Source organism: Spermophilus citellus (assembly GCF_964194105.1).
Source record: "Spermophilus citellus genome assembly, chromosome: 1".
NCBI lineage: Eukaryota > Metazoa > Chordata > Mammalia > Rodentia > Sciuridae > Spermophilus > Spermophilus citellus.
The window spans coordinates 34,890,850-34,911,887 of NC_138182.1; the positions used below are offsets into that span (position 1 = coordinate 34,890,850).

Here is a 21,038-nt window from a genome sequence, read left to right on the forward strand (position 1 = left end):
ACAAATGAGAATAAAATGTAAGAAATGGAGGCAAAGAAAATAGAAAAAGAACTACAAGGAGATACAATTTTTGTTGTTTTATTTTATTTCGCTTTTGATTTTTGTTTTTGGCACTGGGGATGTAACCCAGGACCTTGTGCATGCTAAGCTACAACCCCTGCCCCAGGAAATAAAGAAAAGTCTTGAAATGAATTAACGACAAATACTCTTAGAAAGTTGTGTATTTGGAGGTAAAGTAGGTACAAAACGAGAGTTAGAACAGCAAAAAGTATGAAAACAGAAGCAATAATGCTAAATTACTTTCCTCTAGTTTTAAGTCTTTATAGATGTAGTGGCTAAAGATTAAAAGATAGTTTCATTTTTAGTTACTTTAGATTTTTTTTTAATATTTATTTTTTAGTTGTAGTTGGACACAATACTCTTGTTTCATTTATTTATATTTATGTGGTGCTGAGATCAAACCCAGGGCCTCACACATGCTAGGCAAGTGCTCTACTGCTGAGCCACAACCCCAGCCCACTACTTTAGATATTAATGGAGATACCAACATTTCATGGTCTGAAAAATATTAAATCAAAGATCAAACAAATCTTTGGAATAGAAGCTTGCTCTTGTTTCCTGGGGTGAATGTGGGTAGGGGTAGGAGACAGCTGCTCATACCTGAAATATGTTGCTGTATCTAACAGACAACCATACACCTAAACAGGGTGTTCTATGGTAGCTCCAGAAATATAGAAATAAGAAGTATGATATTTAACTAATGTTTAAAAATGCTTTGTATTCATATATAATAATTTATATTAAATTTAACATTTGATTGACACTGCTGATTGTTTTAGGTTTGATTTTTTATTAATTTATTTATTTTAATTATGTATATGACAGCAGAATACATTTTGATTCATTGTACACAATTGCAGCACAACTTTTCATTTCTCTGGTTGTACACTATGTAGTGTCACACCATGTGTACAGTCATATAGATTTGATTTTTATTAGCTCCATTAGAGGATTCTAATAAAAACAGAGGAACTATAATGCAGAAAGCTAAAATAAGGAATCCAAAGTTCAACCATTATACATAGATTCAGTTTAGAACCTGATCTTTGATTCACCCCCCTCAACAGCCAATGTGGATACTACTAATCTTTTGCATTTCATTAAAGTATTTTTCTGTATTATTATGCTTGTCTCTATTTTTAATAAAATATATCTAGATAATTTATTTCTTGTATATCTTTTAACTGAATAATCCTTTTGTTACTCTCATAGCTGGAACAGACTATGTGGGAATCAGTCGCAATTTAGATTTTGCACCTGGAGTCAACATGCAGACTGTTCGTGTTATCATTCTGGATGACCTTGGACAACCAGTGCTGGAGGGAACTGAGAAATTTGAACTGGTGCTTCGTATGCCTATGAATGCTGCCCTTGGGGAGCCCAACAAAGCCACGGTGTTCATAAATGACTCTGTCTCAGACTGTGAGTGCCTGTTAATTTTACAAATATAAAATGATAAGCCAGGGTTTATATAATTCACAAGTAGAACAATAAGCTATGTATTCCTATATTCATCTACCAGAGCCGCCATGATAAAAGACTACAGACTAAAGGACTTCAACAACAGAAATTGATGGTCTCATGGCCTCAGAGCCATTGGCCAGAAAGTGCTAGCAGTCTTGGTCCCTTTTGAGTTCTGCAAAGGAAGGGTATTCCAGAACCCTTTCATTGACTGGGAGGTGGCCCTCTTATCCCTGTCTCTTATATCATCTTCTGTGTCCAGTTTTCTGTGTTAAGAGAGAGAACACCAGTCATCTTGGAGTTGGGCCCACAATAATATCCTTATTTGAACTTGGTCACCTCTGTAAAGTCCCTGCCTACCAATAAGGTCACATTCTGATGTTCCAGAGGTTAGGACTTCAACACGTGAATGTGACAGGGGCAGTGGTAGACACAGGTTCAGCCCAGGCATATACATTAGCAGGCCCCATCCTCCTTTCTCCTCCTATCATTTTGATAGAAAAAGTCTTAGAAGGAATCCTTTAGACTTCTCAAATTTCAAAGAAAACAGTGGTGTTGTTGTCAGTATTTTGTTTGTATCCCAAGAATTTCCCCACAACAAATGGGTAGAGCTCCATGGAGCTGTGCAGACCATTACTCAATGGTCTTTTCCCACTTCGTAAGACACACAAGACACTTTCATTTCCTTCACCCAGCCACTTCTTAGATTTCCCTAATATAGTGCCAAATATATTGCTCTCTGACAACCGGCCGATGAACACATGGCAGAGATCTCTGAGGCATAATCACAAGGGAATTCTGAACATGCCAGCCCTGATGATTCTGATTATGCTTAGAGGAAAGTGCTTGCCAATGAGACCCAGGTGTAATTGACCCAATTTACGTGCCACCTAAAAATTATATATGTGCACACTCATTGTCAACTTTCTCAGCATGGTCTGCATGAACCTTTTGTAATTAAGTGCATAATATTTAGTGTTCTTCATACCAAGAAATTCTGAAATCCCCTGTTTAACACACTGATTAGGTTAAGGCTCTCATAACCCAATCATTTCACCTGTAACCTTTCTTGCATTGACTCCCACCTGAGCTTTTGGGGAACACTACATATCTAAATCATATCACCTACTTTATCATTTCATTGCATATCTTTATTCCACAAAATAGGCAGAGCAAAATTTCAATGATAAGGAAAACAAAGATCTTAAAGTTAAGTGATTTCAATTTCAAAACATAGGCAAATGACCGAGTAAAGACTCAGATCCTAACTTCTCATTTCTTTTCTCTTATTCTTTCCACTGTATCTCATCTTTCAAAATGCCATGGTCCTTGAGGAAATTTCTGTTCACTTTGATCCATAAGATTATTTGTTTTTGCAGTGCCTAAGATGCAATTCAAAGAACGAGTTTACACTGGCAGCGAAAGTGATGGGCATATAGCTGCCATGATCCACAGGAGCGGTGATATCCGGTACAGGTCTTCAGTGCGATGCTATACACGGCAGGGGTCCGCACAGGTGATGATGGACTTTGAAGAACGCCCAAACACTGACGTCTCCATCATCACATTCCTCCCTGGTAAATCAGAGCTTGGAAGTTTCATGTGGAATTTAAGAAAAGCAAGTGTTTGTTGAGAAGTATGCATTTGGGAAATACAAGTGCCTTGACTTCAAGCCTGTGAGATGTTTTCACATTCACTCAATGATAAGATGAAGCAGCTGAGACAGGTTGAATGAATGTGCTTTGTGTTTCTGTATTAACTCACTGATTCCTAAGGAAGTGCTATATTGTTTATTTGCAACTAAGTGGACAAGAACATATCAAATGAGCAGATCTCACAATACTAGGACTTGAACTTCATTTTGAAATGAAATTAACCTCACATTTTAAATATGTATTCAGTGCCTTAAACTATTTGATTATTTTGATCCAGTAATTATAAGAATATATTCTTAAAGAATAATAAATGTGTTAAAAAGTTTACTTATGCTGATGTTTGTCATAAACTAACATTTATTATAAGGGAAAACTGTAAATAACTTAAATAAATGGCCAACAATTAGAGAACTATTTATTTGAACGTCTATACTATAGTATATTTTTCACTGCCATTAAAAACCATTTTAAAAATTATTAATGAGATGAGGGAAAATTTAGGACATAATATTGGCCCTATTCATTAGAGGCAGGGACCTAATTGGTCTTGACTTAATGCTTTATTTAATAAGACAAAAGTTAATAATACTAGAAACTAGTGATGTGGTCAGATTAATGATAATCAACTAATACAAACCCACTAAATTTGCTTCCTAATCAGAATGCTAGAAATTCCTCTGCAAAATTGACACAAGCTCTTTTTTCCTCTTTGTTTTCTAAGATGAGTGATAGAATTTAAAGCAGACATTAAGAAAATTCCCTGTACAAATAAGGTCAGTCATAGCATGTGTTTAAACATTTATTCACTCATTCGGCAAATATTTATTGATGGCTTATTTCATGCCAAACACTATGCTTCCCCTGAGACAACAGGGGAAAGTAACATCCCTGCTCCTGTGATATTTAATTCTAATTGGTGACATATGGCTCCTGGCCTATGGGATGTGATTGAACTGCTGTTGTTATTTGTTCCAGGTGAGATTGAAAAGCCATGTGTCCTTGAGCTGATGGACGACCTACTCTACGAGGAGGTGGAAGAGCTCCGCCTGGTACTTGGCACTCCGCAAAGCAGCTCTCCCTTTGGGGCTGCAGTTGGTGAACAGAATGAAACTCTGATAAGAATCCGAGACGATGCTGATAGTAAGAAGTCCTTGCTCATGCTCAGCTGTGAAATCCATCCCTGTTGAGGTTTTAGGCAGCTCAGAAAATAACCCCCACTGGCTGACTAAGATTTGAAAGCAAATGAGAAATAAGAAAAAGACTAAGACAAATGGAGAACAAAACAAATTATTAAAACTAATAAAGTTTGAAGGCTTGGGATGAGGCTCAATGGTAGAGTGCTTCCCTGGAATGAGCAAGGCCCTGGGTTCAATTCCCCAACACAGTAATAATAATAATAATAATAATAATAATAATAATAATAATAATAAAAAGAAAGAAGAAAACCAAACTGAAAAAAATTGATTTTGGAGACTATGACATATCTAAATAAGGAAGCTCAAACATTCATCCCTGGTCCTCTCCTTACACACACTTTGGATACAAGTATTCCTGGGCCAACAGTCTGCTCCCTGCCTGTCCCCTGCCAGTGGTTTGCTCCTGTATATTTATGGCACAAAGGGACATCCCAGAGCACATGTTTCTTTGGGGATTGGTTAATTCCCAGAAAGGAGCTGAGCTAACTTAGCAGCTTCACTTTACACACTAACATTGAGTGAGGGGACAGAGAGAAGCCAGGATGTAATAGTATTAATCTCCCACATGGAAGGAAACATTAGGAATGGGAGAAAAGTGTTCCCCTAACTAACAATTTAATCTGTCTGTTTTCCACAATTTTAGAGACTATTATCAAATTTGGAGAAACCAAATTTAGCGTCACAGAACCCAAAGAACCAGGAGAGTCAGTCGTGGTTGAAATTCCAGTGATTCGCCAAGGAGACACTTCAAAGGTCTCCATTGTGAGAGTCCACACCAAGGATGGCTCAGCCACCTCCGGAGAAGACTATCACCCTGTGTCAGAAGGTACGGGGCTCCCAGGGCCTGTCACCAGGTGGATCATGCCAGCACTGCGCGTTGGTGCTATGCCCTTGAGAAGAAGAAAAGCTTCAGCTGAAATGCAAATACAGCCGCTCTTTTAAATTCATCTTCTTTAGAAAAATAAAGAACAGAATTTATTTCTAGCATTTTCTTTTGATTTGCAAGATATATGTAGTAGGACTTGGGGAAATTTTGAGTAGAAGACTTAGATGATCTATTTGGTATCTAACTTTCCTCTCTCTGATTTTATCTCCATCTAGTGATCAGACATTAAATAATAATTTTCCTGTAAATTTCCTATTGGCCATGATGATAGTCTGTTTCAGAGAACACCCACATAAAAATCTAAAGCTAGAAAATTTTGTGTTAACAGAGGACAGTGAAAGGGCCCCCGAGTTCTCTGGAATGTAAGAGCCTCTTTGGGTACATTCCACTTTTCTCTTTTTGAAAATTATTGGATCATTTTATTGCTTACTTTTATGACTAATTAAAACAAATTGATTTCTCTATCTCTTTATTTCTTCCTCCTAACCCCCATCCCCGCTTCTAATTTATTTATTGACAGACTAAACATTAGACTTACATCCAAAATTAGGCTTATAAATTATTTGGAATTTTGCTTATCCACCATGTTTAAATTTTTCTACCTCTTACTACCAGTAATCAGTTTTTGACCATCCTCGCACTTCAGGCATTCATATTGATTTTCTAATTTGCTAACAAAATTTAGAAAGTGACGGATGGGTGTTTACTGAATTAGTAACAAAGTTAACGAAGTCATAGAAAAGAAATACCATCTTCTACAAAGGGGTTTGTATGTGTGGTGAACATTAGATAAACCACTGTAGAACTTCAAAGTTATCCCATATCATTCTCAATATAATTGAAATAAATCACCTAGAATGCAAAAGAAGATAAAACAAAACTGATTAGCTACTGAATTGTAAAAATCTAAAGTCAGTCTTTTCTATGATGAGCGGATTTTACATCTTCTAAAAATTAATGGTATGACCTTTCATAGAATGATTTTCTAAGAATTAAAGGTATTCTTTTGTCTAAAACAGGAGCAAAATTATAACTATGTAATGGAATGATAAATGAATTCAGAGAAAAGTTCAATAATATTAAATCAACCTGTGGCTTTTACTCTATAAAAGTTAACATGCTATTTATAATGTTTATAATAAAAATTAAAGGGACTTTTTTTTTCCTGAAACATCCTCTAATTTCTCTTCTTTTGGCTTAAGTCAAGATCAGTCTTGACTTAATAAGAAGATAAAATTAAACAGAAAGTTTGAAAATTTTTGTGCACTGAAAGTTTAGTAACAGATTCAGGAAAGTATACCTGAGAAGCTTTGATTGTCATCTAGCAAGTGTACAATCAGAAAACAACAATTTAAATATTCAAAACAAGTTCTTTGTTTTAACTTCTTGTAAGAAGTGCTTGTGGTTTATATAACTCAGAGGGTTATAAAAACCTGAATGAACACAAAAGCAGGACAAACAGTGGAAATGGGTAAAAAACAAAAATATGAAGGGAAAATGGAATGATTGAAATATTCTCAAACCAGAAAGTACATTCCTTGTTGAGAAAAGCCTGTTCCATCATAACCACCTAACTATCCTGGTGCATAAAAGGGGAAAAAGAACTCAAAAATCCATAGTTTCCTTTGAAAATCCTGGATTTTTAAGTGTCAGAAACTAAAATTTTTATTGTCACATCACACAAGTCTAACTAAGAAAATTATCTTGTAACCTCATGTTGTATACATTAAAAAAATGCAATAAAATTTATTTTAAAAAATTAAAGTTAAAAACAAATAAGTGGGCCAGAATTAAATCTTATCCCCTGGAACAAGAACCATAAATTATCTCAGGGTCTAAGAAGCCTGGGACTGATGGGTTGAAGAACATGCTAGGGTTATGAGGCAAGGGCATGGGGGATGCCATCTCTAGAAACAGAGCTAACTGTAAAGAAGTCTGACTCACAAATGCGATTTTAAAGAAAACAGTTTTCTTTGTCATTGATAATAAAAGAATTGAAGTAGAAAAAAAATATTCTAGAGTTGCATTTTTTTTCCTGCCAGACTCTAAATTTATAACAATTGATAGAATTTATAACTGATAGAATTATAAATTTATAATTGATAGGATTCTGATACAATAACATCAGAAAGCAACTTTTATCTCCTCTAATTTGAATGATTATGCTTTATACTGTATATATTTTTTCTTCTAAACCAGTTTCTTGAAAGATTTTTTAAAAATCCAACAAAATTGTGTATTCAAGTTTAACATATGGCCAATGGCACAATAATGAGTTCAATAAAATCCAATGATATGAAAATTTTTAGATTTGTAAAGAAACGGTTTAAAAAAAGGATTCTGATAATTTGATTTAACTTTCATGATAATAAAGCAATTCTCTTTAGTGAGAAGGAAAAGGGTGAGGGAAAAAGTCACTAACATTTATTTGTAGTAACTTTTCTAGGTTTCAAAAAAAGCAAAAAGAAATATTTTTGAAATATAATTTTATATTGCATTTGAAAACTCAATTTTTATCCAGTTTGTCTACATACATGTAAAGTAAATACTACTGACACACCATTATACCCTTGATGCTATTGGTTTAGGAATTCTGGGAAATGAGAGGTGAGTTTGTCTGATTATGACCCAGTGTAAGAACTATTAATTATACCATAACTCAGCATTATTTTTCAAATTGTAAATCAACGAATCAATTTAGAAATATACAATTAGGACTTCCTTTTGTGTAGAGAAGTGGGGAATAGGGTAGATTAAAGTAGAACAGAACAGAATATATCACAGTACAATATAAAAAGTAAGTGATGTTTGTTAATCTTGTGTTTTGGCACCTATATACACATGCATACACACACACACACACACACACACACACAAATTTACTGGATCACAAGGTAAAATGTATTTTTAATTGTATACCACAGTCAAAAAGACTTGTTTAAAATTTTTCTTACTCATATTCAAAAATTTTATATCTGTAATTTTGTATTTGTAGAAATTGAGTTTAAGGAAGGAGAAACCCAGCACATTGTTGAAATTGAAGTAATCTTCGATGGGGTGAGAGAGATGAGAGAGGCCTTCACTGTTCACTTAAAACCTGATGAAAATATGATAGCAGAGACCCAGGTGAGTAATTTGATTTTTATAACTCATGGCCAACAAACGCATTTAAGAAATCAAATAGTATACAAGAAACTAATGAGACTTGGTACAAGCCTTACATGAAAGGGACGTACATAATCCTTTTTCCCCTCTGAAATAAATTTTGTTCTGATTAGATCATAACCAGGGAATTCTCTCTGTTTTTGACAAATCATGTTTATAGAAATTTCAGGCATGGAGTCACTGAGCCCCATATCATACCCTGTACCATTCCCATGTCACTCAGTAGTGACTGAACGTGGAAAAGTGAGAAAGAGCATCATCTTGGTACAAAGATGAGATATTAATTCAGCACCATAACTCATTAAAGCATACATTCTAGCCCACAGAACAGTTGACGAACCATCAAAATTCCCACCTATTTCTCCTAGTTGGATTAGAATTTGATGCTCAGAGCTTCATGTCCAAAATGTTACAGTCCTAAAACCGGTTTTGTACACTCATGTAATTTATATTGTATCATCAGCCAGATGTCCTCAAGTCCATCGTAATTTCCACAGAATTCTGACTTCTACATTGAAAATAATTTTTTAAATTACATGTCCTTTTAGGAACAGATCTATTTTAATAAAATCTAGGCTTAAACTCACTTGATTGCTTTTATTATTTATTTCCTCATTACTATGAAGTCAAAATGGAGAAAATTTAGAAAAATATTTTCTAAAACATTTTTATCGTTTTATCATTTTTATTGCTTGAAGGTGTTTCTGCTACATTGTGTTACTCTTTTTCAAGTCATATTTTTTATAATATTTTTCTTATAATCAAGAAGTTTGGATGGAAAATCTTTATCAAACATTTTTTATGTCTTTACACATAAAATGAATCTTTATTATTATTTTTATGGATTAGTGAAAGAAATAAACATTCACTAAAATCACTTCCAGTTATAAAAGCTTCTCTTAAAATTACATAAACAATCCCTGGAGCTGAGACTGTAGCTCAGTAGTAAAGCATTTGCCTTGCATGTGTGAAGCACTGGGTTCAATCCTCAGCACCACATAAAAATAAATAAAGATATTGTGTGTCCATCTACAACTAAAAAAAAAAGGTACATAGACAATCCTTGATTTATAATGATTCAACTTAACAATTTTTTGAATTTACAATTTTGTAAAACTGTTATGCATTCAGTAGTTTCATACTTCAAATTTATACTTTTGCCTTTTCCCAAGTGATCAGGAACAGCTGAGTCTCTGCAGTGCACTTTGCTGCTAAACTATGATGCTCACCAGGTCACGTGGGTTAGATACATTTCTGACTTACAGTATTTTCAACTTGCAATGGCTCTATGGGATGTAAACGTTCTATAAGCCACAGCACATCTATTCATATAAGGTTAGGTTTAAGAACTTGACACTGGAAGTTATTTGGGAGTCAGAGCATTGATAGCAAGATGTTTCTGTCACCTGGCCCAGTGCAGATGCACTCAGATTCCTCATGTCTGGAATTCATCTTCCCTTTGGGCTTCTGTCTCCTCTCTGGGCTTCAGGCAATGCCTTCTGACTTTTGCTCATTTAGACTTTTGCCTCTAACTGGTATTCACTTCATCATGTCCCACACTATCCCATGACCTAGAGGGTCTCCCTTCACTCAGGGTATCTGCAGCTTTCCTCCTACTGTCAAATAATTGATTTCTTAGAACTTCCACTTTCCAACCCCAGGACAGATTTAGCACTATCATCACAATAGAAGGGAAAAAGAACTTGGACCCCAAATATTCAGGGACCACTGATCAACATCTGGATTTACTGCCCCAAGAACAGGTGTCCCCCACTGGAGACACAAGACAAGAGACAGGTGTCAGAGCCCCAGTTCTATCACTCTGCACGGGCTGTGGCTCCACAGTTCTCATCACAATGATCCTACGAGTTTGCCCAGCATCCTAAGTTTTGTCCTAAATAGTAGAAGCACCAAAAGTCTCACCTAATGTTTCGCTAATCAATTATAATTATCATTTCCTTCTAGGTGACCAAGGCCATTGTGTATATAGAAGAAATGAACAGCATGGCAGATGTCACTTTTCCTTCTGTCCCTCAAATCGTGTCCTTGCTGATGTATGACGACACGGCCAAAGCTAAGGAGAGTACAGGACCTGTGTCCGGCTATCCCATCATCTGCGTCACAGTAAGAAGTTGACAAAACCGAGTGAAATTATAATTAATTATGATAATTATACACTTTAATCAGTATTATCATAAGTGGGAAAATACTCCAAGGTTTAAACTTCGACCTTTAAAGAAGAAAAGGTAATAACATTCATTAAACGAAGCTCCCATTTTTCTTCCTTTACCTAATAAAGTTTTATTAACTGATGTATACATCAAGTAGGAGCCCAGAGTATGTCACTAATAGAAAAACAGGTAAACCATGAACTTGACACACAATTCTTTAAAAAAAAAAAAAGGAAAAGAGGGTTTGGGGTGCAGCCAGTGGTAGAGTACTCACCTAGCATACATGAGGCCTGACTTCAATCCCTAGTGCTGCAGGAAAAGAAAAAGAAAAGATAATAATAAAAAGAAAAATACATAAAAGAGAGTATCTCTAATAGAAGATGTGATTATTATCATAGGAATGATGAAAACTAGGAAGCAGAGTTGCAGCTGCATCTATTAAGGAAGATTTAGGATGGTCAGGTAGAATTTCAAGAAAGATCATTCAAAAGTAAGTGATCAAAACACAAACTACAGCCAAAGGAAGAGCAGAATAAATGGCCTGTCATCATTATTTTTTTTAATTTGCCTTTCCTTGACTCTAAATTATAAACTCCTTATGAGCAAAAACTGTGACTTGCTTTTTTTTATTATTATCACAACAGCCCTGTTGTAACAACCCACATTTAATAGGTAGGCAATAAATGCTTATTGAATTAAGGAAGCATACATAACCATTTGGTGCCAAATTATAAAGGTTCTACATGAATTTCACTGGTTGGATAGCAGGGAGCTATTGCATAGAAGGACCTCATGATTGGAGGGGTGATGTTGGAGAGTTAGCAGGGCAGTAATGTGTCACTTGACTGGAAAGAAAGAACTGAATTAGATGAGGAGGTGGTGGTGGGAATGGAAAGGAAGAAACCAATGTAAGAGTCATGGCAAAAGAAGAATAATAAAACTCTCTAATCCGCTAGACATGGAAGGAAGGAAGGAAGGGAGCCATCTATCAAGAGCAGATTAACGGTCCTCAGTCACCCGCAGGACAGATGGACTTTAGCACCTTTTCCATGGAGTGGGGGGGTGGGGGCAGATAAGGATAATTTGACCACTCTGAGGGTTCCAGATGATATGATTGGATACTTTACATGTATCTGCTTACAGGTGGAAAAGTCCCATCTGCCGTTTGAAATCAAGCTTAACAGTTCATAAACGGTATGGTGACCGGGAATAGAAATTTGGAAGTGACATGAACAGCATATGGAAGTGGGGGTGGGGGTGGGGAGCACCGAAAACACTAGGATTGAGAGGACTTGAAAGGAATGATGTCCACATTGTTGTGTACTGTGGTCCTGATGCAATTATTTGTTTTCATAGGCTTGCAACCCCAAATATTCAGACTACGATAAAACGGGCTCTATTTGTGCAAGTGAGAACATCAACGACACTCTGACCCGCTACCGATGGCTGATTAGCGCTCCTGCTGGCCCTGATGGTGTGACCAGCCCCATGAGAGAGGTGGACTTCGATACCTTTTTTACATCATCCAAGATGATCACCTTAGACTCCATATACTTTCAGCCTGGCTCTCGGGTACAGTGTGCGGCTCGTGCTGTGAACACCAATGGGAATGAAGGCCTGGAGCTGACGAGCCCTATCATTACCATTGCCAGGGAAGAAGGTGAGGCATTGGTGTTTCGCATGAAGATCACCGGAACACGGTGGAATGTTATATATGCCTAATATATGATTATTAAATTTTCCAAATGTCCAGTGTGTTCCATACTACTCTACATCCAAATGAAAATCTACTTTTTATAAAAATATGCATCAGAAAAAGTTACTTGTCCTTCATTTTGTGAGCAATTTTGGGTGATGTAAGAAAAGAAGGCAAGATCTTAGTCCTCCAGGAGTCCGTAGGAATGTTGAGGACACAGATAAATTTGAGTCTGGATAAAACACTGTAATGCAAATATAGAAGTGATTAGTTCTGCCCTGGGTGGATCAGGAAAGCCTCCTCATGGAGGAAAAGCTTAAAATGAATTTTGGAAACAGAAGTGATGACTTCTAGAAGCATGAAAGAACATGGAATTCTAGGAGTGACCAGAAGAGAAATGGGGGAACGTATGAGAGAAGAGGAGGAAGGATCGAGACACAGCAGGATGGCATGCAAGGGCCATGTCTAAACGGGGGGGTTCTGTGTCATACAAGGAGCTCAGCTGGTGGTTGGATGAATAGGAGTTTTCTGGGAACAGGAAGATAAAGATAGTCCAGGTGGAGAGGTATGTGCACAGGCTCATACATTTTTATTACAAGAGAGGTTGTGGGCTGGGGATGTGGCTCAAGCGGTAGCGCGCTCGCCTGGCATGCGTGCGGCCCGGGTTCCATCCTCAGCACCACATACCAACAAAGATGTTGTGTCCGCCTCCGCCGAGAACTAAAAAATAAATATTAAAAATTCTCTCTCTCTCTCTCTCTCTCTCTCTCTCTCTCTCCTCTCTCACTCTCTCTTAAAAAAAAAAAAGAGAGGTTGTGTTTGGAGCTAAAGCTAAGAATGCATTAGGGATAGAGAGTAGGATATGGCTGGAGAACACTGGAAAAACAGAAAATCCACTTTATTAACTAATTCCTCACTTTGCACAAGAACTTTTAAGTTAGATTTTGTTTATTTTATTTTTGGTGCTGGGAATCAAAACCAAGGCCTCACGCATGCCAGATAAGCCCTCTACCACTGAGCTACAACCCCAGCTCTAAATCAGATTTTTTAAGTTATATGTATGATTCAATTTCTAAAATTTCTATTTGCATACAACATTCAGAAGCACATTTAGGGTTGGTAATGTAAGCCAGTGGTAGTGTGCTTGCTTAGTATGGGTGTGATCCCAAGCACCCCTGTCTGTCCCCACACACATACTACAAGTACCTTTGCTGATAAACAAAAGTAATATATGCCAAAGTACCACTTTCTACCTTTATATACTCAGGATCAAATATTTTTTTGATATGATATCACTTATAATATACATTCTCTTCTAAATGGATTATGATGTATGATTTTCAAATTTCTCTTAAAACTGAACTATTCTTTGGTTCAAAAAAAATTAAACAGTACTTTAAAATTAGTGTCCTCATTAAGAAAATAGAAAGCCCAGATTCTGGGGGCCTACCTCTGATTTTACCACTATTCTAATAAATGCCTATTTATTTTCTCTGTTGTGTACAAACAGAAAAAAAGTTATATATTTCCCAGTTCTCTTGATATTAAAATCCAGCATTTTAGTCTCACATGCTAACAAATTACATAAAAAGAGAAAAACCCTACGGTATATTCAATTTGCTCTCTGATTTTAAGGAGATGTTAGTTTTTGTTTTTAAAATTAAAACATGTTTTAGAATCTGGGGATGTTGCTCAGTGTTCAAGCACCTACCCAGCAAGGTGAAACCCTGGGTTCCATCTAGGCATTGGATGGAAAAAAAAGAGCACATTTTTAGTTTTATTCACTAGGAAATTATGTCTACTTTATAACTAATCATTAGGATATTATTCTAGGGTAAAACTCAAATTTGCTTTATTTAAATATGCTTTTTACCTACTGGCTTTCAATCATTTTTTACTATCTCTGTTAGTACTATATATTTAAAATTATTTTTGGAATATGTTCATGATCTAAAATGACTGGCGCGTATTAAGTCATGTTGAATAACAGCTGCTTTTTCTCAAACCTTTTAAAGTCTCTAAAATGTAAAGAGGCCACTCAGCTGTGTGCTGTGATGATCTCTCACCTGGTAGTGTTCAGCTTCCTTGGAATGCACATTCTTAACTAGTAGTCCCTAGGGAATTGTGAAGTATGTAGAAAAATAATAGCATTTATTTTAAAATATTTTTTAGATATTATCTTCTTTCAGCATAAATGTGTTTGATTTCCTCCAGGTCTTTGTCAACCCCGTGTGCCTGGAGTAGTGGGGGCTGAACCATTCTCAGCTAAATTGCGCTACACGGGCCCCGAGGACCCGGACTACTCAAACCTTATCAAGCTCACAGTCACCATGCCACACATAGACGGTAGGTGACTTGGGTAAGCGAGCCCCATGGAAGAGTTTTGGGCTCCTCGTTATCTGGTTTATTTGATGTAACCTCCTAAATAACAAAGCTTAAATAAGTGTTCAGTTTGCAACTTGAGCTTCAAGTCCTTTTGTGACTTTCTGGACTTTTTTCCTCCCAGCTTTGAAAAGTTGGACAATTTCAGCACTCTTTAGAATTAAATCAATTTAACACATTTCCAAAAATCCAATAAATTTAACACAGTTCCAAACACAAGAAGACAAAACCCTGGTTCCTATGCTCCCTTGTAGGCATGCTCCCGGTGATCTCCACCAGAGAGCTCTCCAACTTCGAGCTGACCCTCAGCCCCGATGGCACCAGAGTTGGGAACCACAAGTGCTCCAACCTCCTGGACTATACTGAGGTGAAGACCCACCATGGCTTCCTGACGGATGCCACGAAAAATCCAGAAGTCATTGGAGAGTCATATCCTTACCAGTACAGCTCACCTCTCAGAGGAAACAGCACCTTACGCTTCTACCGAAACCTAAACCTAGAGGCCTGTTTGTGGGAGTTTGTCAGCTACTATGACATGTCAGAGCTCCTCGCTGATTGCGGAGGCACCATTGGAACGGACGGACAGGTACAGATTTCTAACTTCTGAGCTTCCATCACTGCATAGACCAGCTGGTTTGTTCTGTTAATAGAATTTTTTTTTAACTGAGTCTTAACTCCAGTCTCAGTAGTGGAGGTCATTAGTTACAAGTGGGACCAGATAATTGACATGGATGACATGAAAACCCGTGCCTATTTCTGGAACATTGTGTCAAAAATGCATGTATTTTTTTCCTCCTTTTCTTAATTTGTTCTAGTTAGTTATACATGACAGTAGAATGCACTTTGATACATCATATATAAGAGAGTATAATTTCTCATTCTTCTGGTTGTACATGATGTAGAATCACACCGATCATATAGTTATATATATGCATAGGGTAATAATGTCTGATTCATTCTACTATCCTTCCTACCCCCATACCCCTTCTCCTCTACCTAATCTAAAGTAACTCTGTTCTTCCCTGAAACTCTCTCCTTATTGTGTATTAGCATCTGCATATCAGAGAAAACATTTGGCCTTCAGTTTGGGGGGATTGGCTTATTTCACTTAGCATGATATTCTCCAGCTCCATCCATTTAGCAGCAAATGCCATAATTTCATTCTTCTTTAAGGCTGAGTTGTATTTCATCATGTGGTATTTGTGTGTGTGTATGTGTGTGTGTGTGTGTGTGTGTGTACATGGAAAAGTTTATATCTCACATTTTCTTTATCTATTCATCTGTTGAAGTTCACCTAGGTTAAATAAGTGTTCAGTTTGCAACTTGGTTCCATAGTTTATTGTGAGTTGAGCTGCTATAAACATCAATGTTAGCTGCATCACAGTAATATGCTAATTTTAAATCCTTTGGGTATATTTTTAAGTAAGAGGCAGCTTTAGTTTTGTATGGGAAGAACACTGTGTAACCATTGTCTGAAATTGCATACAACTCTGCATTTAAAAATCCAAATACTGACCTCTCTTTAACGTATACATTGTCATACCTGGTGTATATGTATAGATGCCTACAAAACTGTATCATACATCATCTAAAATGAGGATTTACAATCCCAAGGATAAGTCCCTCCTTACTATCTTTTCCTTTTCCCCTTCTTTCTCTTCCTCTGTCCCCTTGTTTCTTTTTTTAAATTTATTTTTATTATTCCTTGTTTCTTTCTCCTCTCTTTTCTTTCTAATTTTCTCCCCTTTTTCTCTATTTTATGTCTCCATCACTAATAGTCAAAATCATTTTCATTAAACGTTTTTGTTGTTTCTCCACTACAATTAACAATTTCTCTTCATTTATGTATAAAATACACACTTGCACACAAAATCCTCTTCCCACCACCATCATCAAAAAAAAAATGTTAAAATGATAAGGAAAGTCAGTTTTGGTGTATGGTCTTTTAATCCCAGCCATTTGAGAAGCTGAGGCAGGAGGATTCCAAATTCAAAGTCAGCCTGGGAAATCTGTAAGACCTTGTAGCAAGATAAAAACAAACAAAAGAAGGGTTATGGAGGTAACTCCATGGTAGAGCACTTGCCTGGCAGCATTCAGGAGGGCCTGGGTTTGATCCCCAATACTTAAAAAAATCATAAGAAAGCAAGTCTCCATTGGGGCTATAACAGAAAATATAAATGTGTTGAGTATAGGTTAAGATTGTAACGCATATTTGAACTGAAAGCAATGCTCTGTCTTACTTGGACTGAATAAAGAGTTATAAAAGTAGGTTTGTGCATTAAAGTAGTGAGGGGTATGCAGAATATAACATATCTTTCAAGATTTATCCAAGATGAGGCTCAATTCCTAATGGAATCGACAATACATAAATTCCTTTGGGCTTCATTCCTAAGGTGTTAAAATGTAAAGCAAGTAGTAGAAAAAGAAAAGTCAGTGATAACTCATTATCAGTTTAATACCATGGCAAAGCTGTGGGACTTGACAATCTCAGCCGGTGTTGATGTTGAATTGAGCAGCCACATGTGATGTCTGGAGCTTTGAACTCAAGGTCATGAGACTTCATCTTAACAGCCTCCTTTAAAAACAGTAACCCTTGGTAACTTGCACAAATAAGGGAAAATGCCAAATAAAAACACCAACATAAAGTCAATGTGAAATAGTGGTAAAAAAAAAAAAAAAAACCTGGATACTGGTATCAATCTAATGGAGACCCAAACTTGGTTCTAATATATTCTTCCTATGTTTTCTTGGGCAAGTTACTTAAGCTGTCATAAATGACAGTGCTTCATTTCCTTCTGTCCCAACCTGTCTTAGCCACATTAAAAAAAAAAAAAAAAAAAAACCTGAAAAAATATCCTATTCCCAGAATAAAAACAAAGGTTCATTTTACTAACTCTATCTCAAAAAGTTTCCTTTATAGATCAAATCTCTCTAGTTCCTTTAGCTCCTCCTCACAGAGCCTATTTTTAAATCCATTATTGAATCACTCTGCTTTCTTTTCTGATTGCTCTATTCTCAGAAGATTGGTCAAGTCATGGAATGTTTTCTGTCTTCTCCATAAAATGGCAACATTGTCTTGTCTTTTTATATAAGTGACTTAGCCAGCCTCTTCTACTTAAAACCTTGCACTTACCCTGCCTAAGCTTTATTACTTTGTGTCTGTATAGTTCTCCAATGTGTCAAGGTCATTTTGAATGCAGAGCTTGCCCTCTAAGTGTTCAATCCTCAGAACACATCAGACTATATAAAATGCTCGCCTAAACTGACTCTTCTTTCCTTGGTTCTTAAATTCCAATTCCTCTATTGAATTCTTTAAGTTTAAAACATTTTTCTTTTCTTCTCATGACCTCTACTGACCAGAAGAGTCATTGCTCTGCTTTTGTAGTTAAGCTACCTGGCAACTATAGATTTCAGTTACATTCCACCAGATCAAAAGGCATATGTGAGGGCTGGGGATGTGGCTCAAGCGGTAGCGCGCTTGCCTGGCATGCGTGCGGCCCGGGTTCGATTCTCAGCACCACATACCAACAAAGATGTTGTGTCTGCCAATAACTAAAAAATAAATATTAAAATATTCTCTTTCTCTCTCTCCCTCTCTCACTCTCTCTTTAAAAAAAAAGGCATATGTGACATAATACTTAGGAAAAAGAAAGAGCATGGTATGAGAATTGTGACAGCACCCAGTTCTGAACTAATTTGTTTTACCTTCTGCAGTAGATAACAAGCTTGTATAAGTTCCTTCTGAAGGGATTCTTCTATGTAGGCATTTTTGAAAATAAATTTAATAGCATACACCATGATGATCAATAACATAAAGATGAACAGATTATTGTAACTCATTGAGATTTCAGGACCTTGTTATGAAATTATAAAATGATCAGTTTAATCTAACTGGTAAAACAAGCTCATAAAACATGTTGCTATGGGCTGAAGCATAGCAATGCACAACCCACCTGCCCTACTTTCTTCCTTGGGCTTTGACTTGTATTTCTCCACTATCAATATCCATTGATATTCTCCCACATTGACCCCACAACACACATACATATTGCTTGCATATAGGTGAAGGAGTAGAAAATAAAAATTAAAGTAGAAGAAAGCTAACCTGCTGAGATATTTTCTTACTTTTCCTTGATTAGATTTTGGGTTCTAGAGAAGAAAATGAAATATCTAATAATAGTATTATCAATGAACAATGATAATAATCATAATAGCTAACATATATTTAATATTTACTATGAATCTACCATTTGTTTAAATACTTTGTATATTTTCACTCATGCTAATCTCACAACAACCCTCTGAGATGAGTACTATTTTTGTCCCCTCCTTACAGATAAGATGCTGAAGCAGAGAGAATTTCGATAACTTGCCCGAGTTCATGTAGCTAGTAAGCCTAGGCTCGTAACCACATCATAATGCTTATCTGGGTATTTATTTAACTGAGTGAGTGAATGTGAAGAATGGATATGGTCACAGATGCAGTTGCAAGGAAGCCAAATAAATGTTTCCCTTTGTTCTTGATACAAGAATGCTGCCCGTTAGCAATCATGAAAATATGCACCAGGTTATGTTCACACCCACTGTTGATAAAACGGAGTAAACCCACATCCCAACAGTAGTGATCCTCTAAGGGCAGACATCTCAGTTTTAAATGCAGACATATTTCATGTGATGGCACCTGAAGAAAAACAAAGGAAAAGTGCAGAGAATAGATTCTACTTTAGAATTTCATGAAAGTCTTCCAGCCTCTCACATTTCTGCATTTTGAATGTGAAAACAGGCAAAAATAAATTGGAGCCCTCAGTGTGCATGATGTGTGCTTTTGAGTAGCTTCATTTCAAGTGGTTTTATCAGCCTCCTCTGTAAGCTGCACAAGCAGGTATATTTGTCCTCTGCAGAGCCACAAAGACGTGGCCAAGCACCTAGCAGACATTACTTCCCTTTCTAGTCCTGTCTTAGACTTGGCATTTTATTTATTTATTAATTTTAAAGAGAGAGAGAGAGAGAGAGAGAGAGAGAGAGAATTTTTTAATATTTATTTTTTAGTTTTCGGTAGATACAAAATCTTTATTATTTTTTTTTTTTATGTGGTGCTGAGGATCAAACCCAGTGCCCGGCGCATGCCAGGCGAGAGCACTACTGCTAGAGCCACATCCCCAGCCCAGACTTGGCATTTTAGATTAAGGTAATAACTGTGCAAACAACTTTTATTAACCTGTAATTGCTTCTGCCAGAAGCTATGAGATGGGGAACTGATTTTTTTCTTTATGTGTTTTTAGTAGATAAAGCTAGCACCATGAAATATTGCCAAGTTCTTGCGTCTGTGTGTGTGATTAGAGATCTGTTTCTGACAGATTCTAAAAGCGTTTTCTGCCTTCATAAACCACCCAGTTTAGATTATTTATCATATAAAGAGGAGTTACCAAAGTGAAGGAATCACCTGGAAAATCCAGGATAGTTATCTGTTAACTGCAATGAAGTTCGACTTTTTTATGCAGTCTGACTACAATGCTGCTGTTGCTATCAAGATTTTATCAGTTTTGGCCATTTTATTCATTTGTACATTCATTCATTAAAGAAAGTATCCATGAACGCCGAATCTGTGCCAAGGAACATATCAGATACCAGGAGAGGACACTAGACAGAGCTTACAGTTTCAACGATACAAAGTGAAAAGACTCAGACCATTACTTGTGTAAAAGTTAAGAATTCTACTTGCCAAGAAAATGAAATTTTGAATGTCTAAAATTTTTAATCATTAGTTTCTAAAATATAAAAGCAGAGCCATAACAGGAAAAGAAAAATGTAGATGAAACAAATTATTTGATTCCACCTTTATGTGTGCCTGTGTTTCATTAAAAAATGATGATAATAAAGTTGTTTGGGTATGCAATGAAAAACACTCTTGATACAAAATAGTTATTAACATTAAACTAAGATTTTAAAAGAATCGGATATTTTTTGTGATTTTTCTCATGAAAACAAGTTCTTTAAAAAATAAAAGATGTTCTTTTTCCTTTTATCAGCTATATTGCAAGGTAAGACTCTTAACTTTCACCTTGTTAGGTAAACATCAACTGATAACATGGTTCAATGTGTATGAATAAGCTGCAGAAATGCAACCCAGTTACAGTTTGTACTTAAGACATGAAATTGCAATGAATTTGTGAGAAGATATGACATGATTTTAGAAAAGTAAAGAAAAAATTCTAGTTGCTTTGTTTGATGAATAATTTGCCTTCTTTTTACTGGTGTGTTTGATTTTCAAACATGGACTTTGAGGCTGGAATATGCTTTACTGAGGTCATCTGTTTTCATCCCATTACTCTGCATTTAGTGCACTGATTCTCTTTTAAGTATAAG

General features: G+C 36.3%; 1 protein-coding gene across 1 annotated transcript in view; it reads left to right on the forward strand.

Annotated features, from left to right (window-relative positions):
* FREM2 (FRAS1 related extracellular matrix 2) overlaps positions 1–21,038 on the forward strand; it is a 177,572-nt gene that overhangs the window by 139,172 nt on the left and 17,362 nt on the right. The window contains exons 8-16 of the mRNA XM_081301810.1: positions 1,273–1,482; positions 2,901–3,098; positions 4,152–4,316; positions 5,016–5,198; positions 8,254–8,384; positions 10,389–10,547; positions 11,951–12,254; positions 14,505–14,636; positions 14,927–15,258. Coding sequence (XP_081157936.1) covers positions 1,273–1,482; positions 2,901–3,098; positions 4,152–4,316; positions 5,016–5,198; positions 8,254–8,384; positions 10,389–10,547; positions 11,951–12,254; positions 14,505–14,636; positions 14,927–15,258 — 1,814 coding nt within the window. The remainder of the gene's footprint in view (positions 1–1,272; positions 1,483–2,900; positions 3,099–4,151; positions 4,317–5,015; positions 5,199–8,253; positions 8,385–10,388; positions 10,548–11,950; positions 12,255–14,504; positions 14,637–14,926; positions 15,259–21,038) is intronic.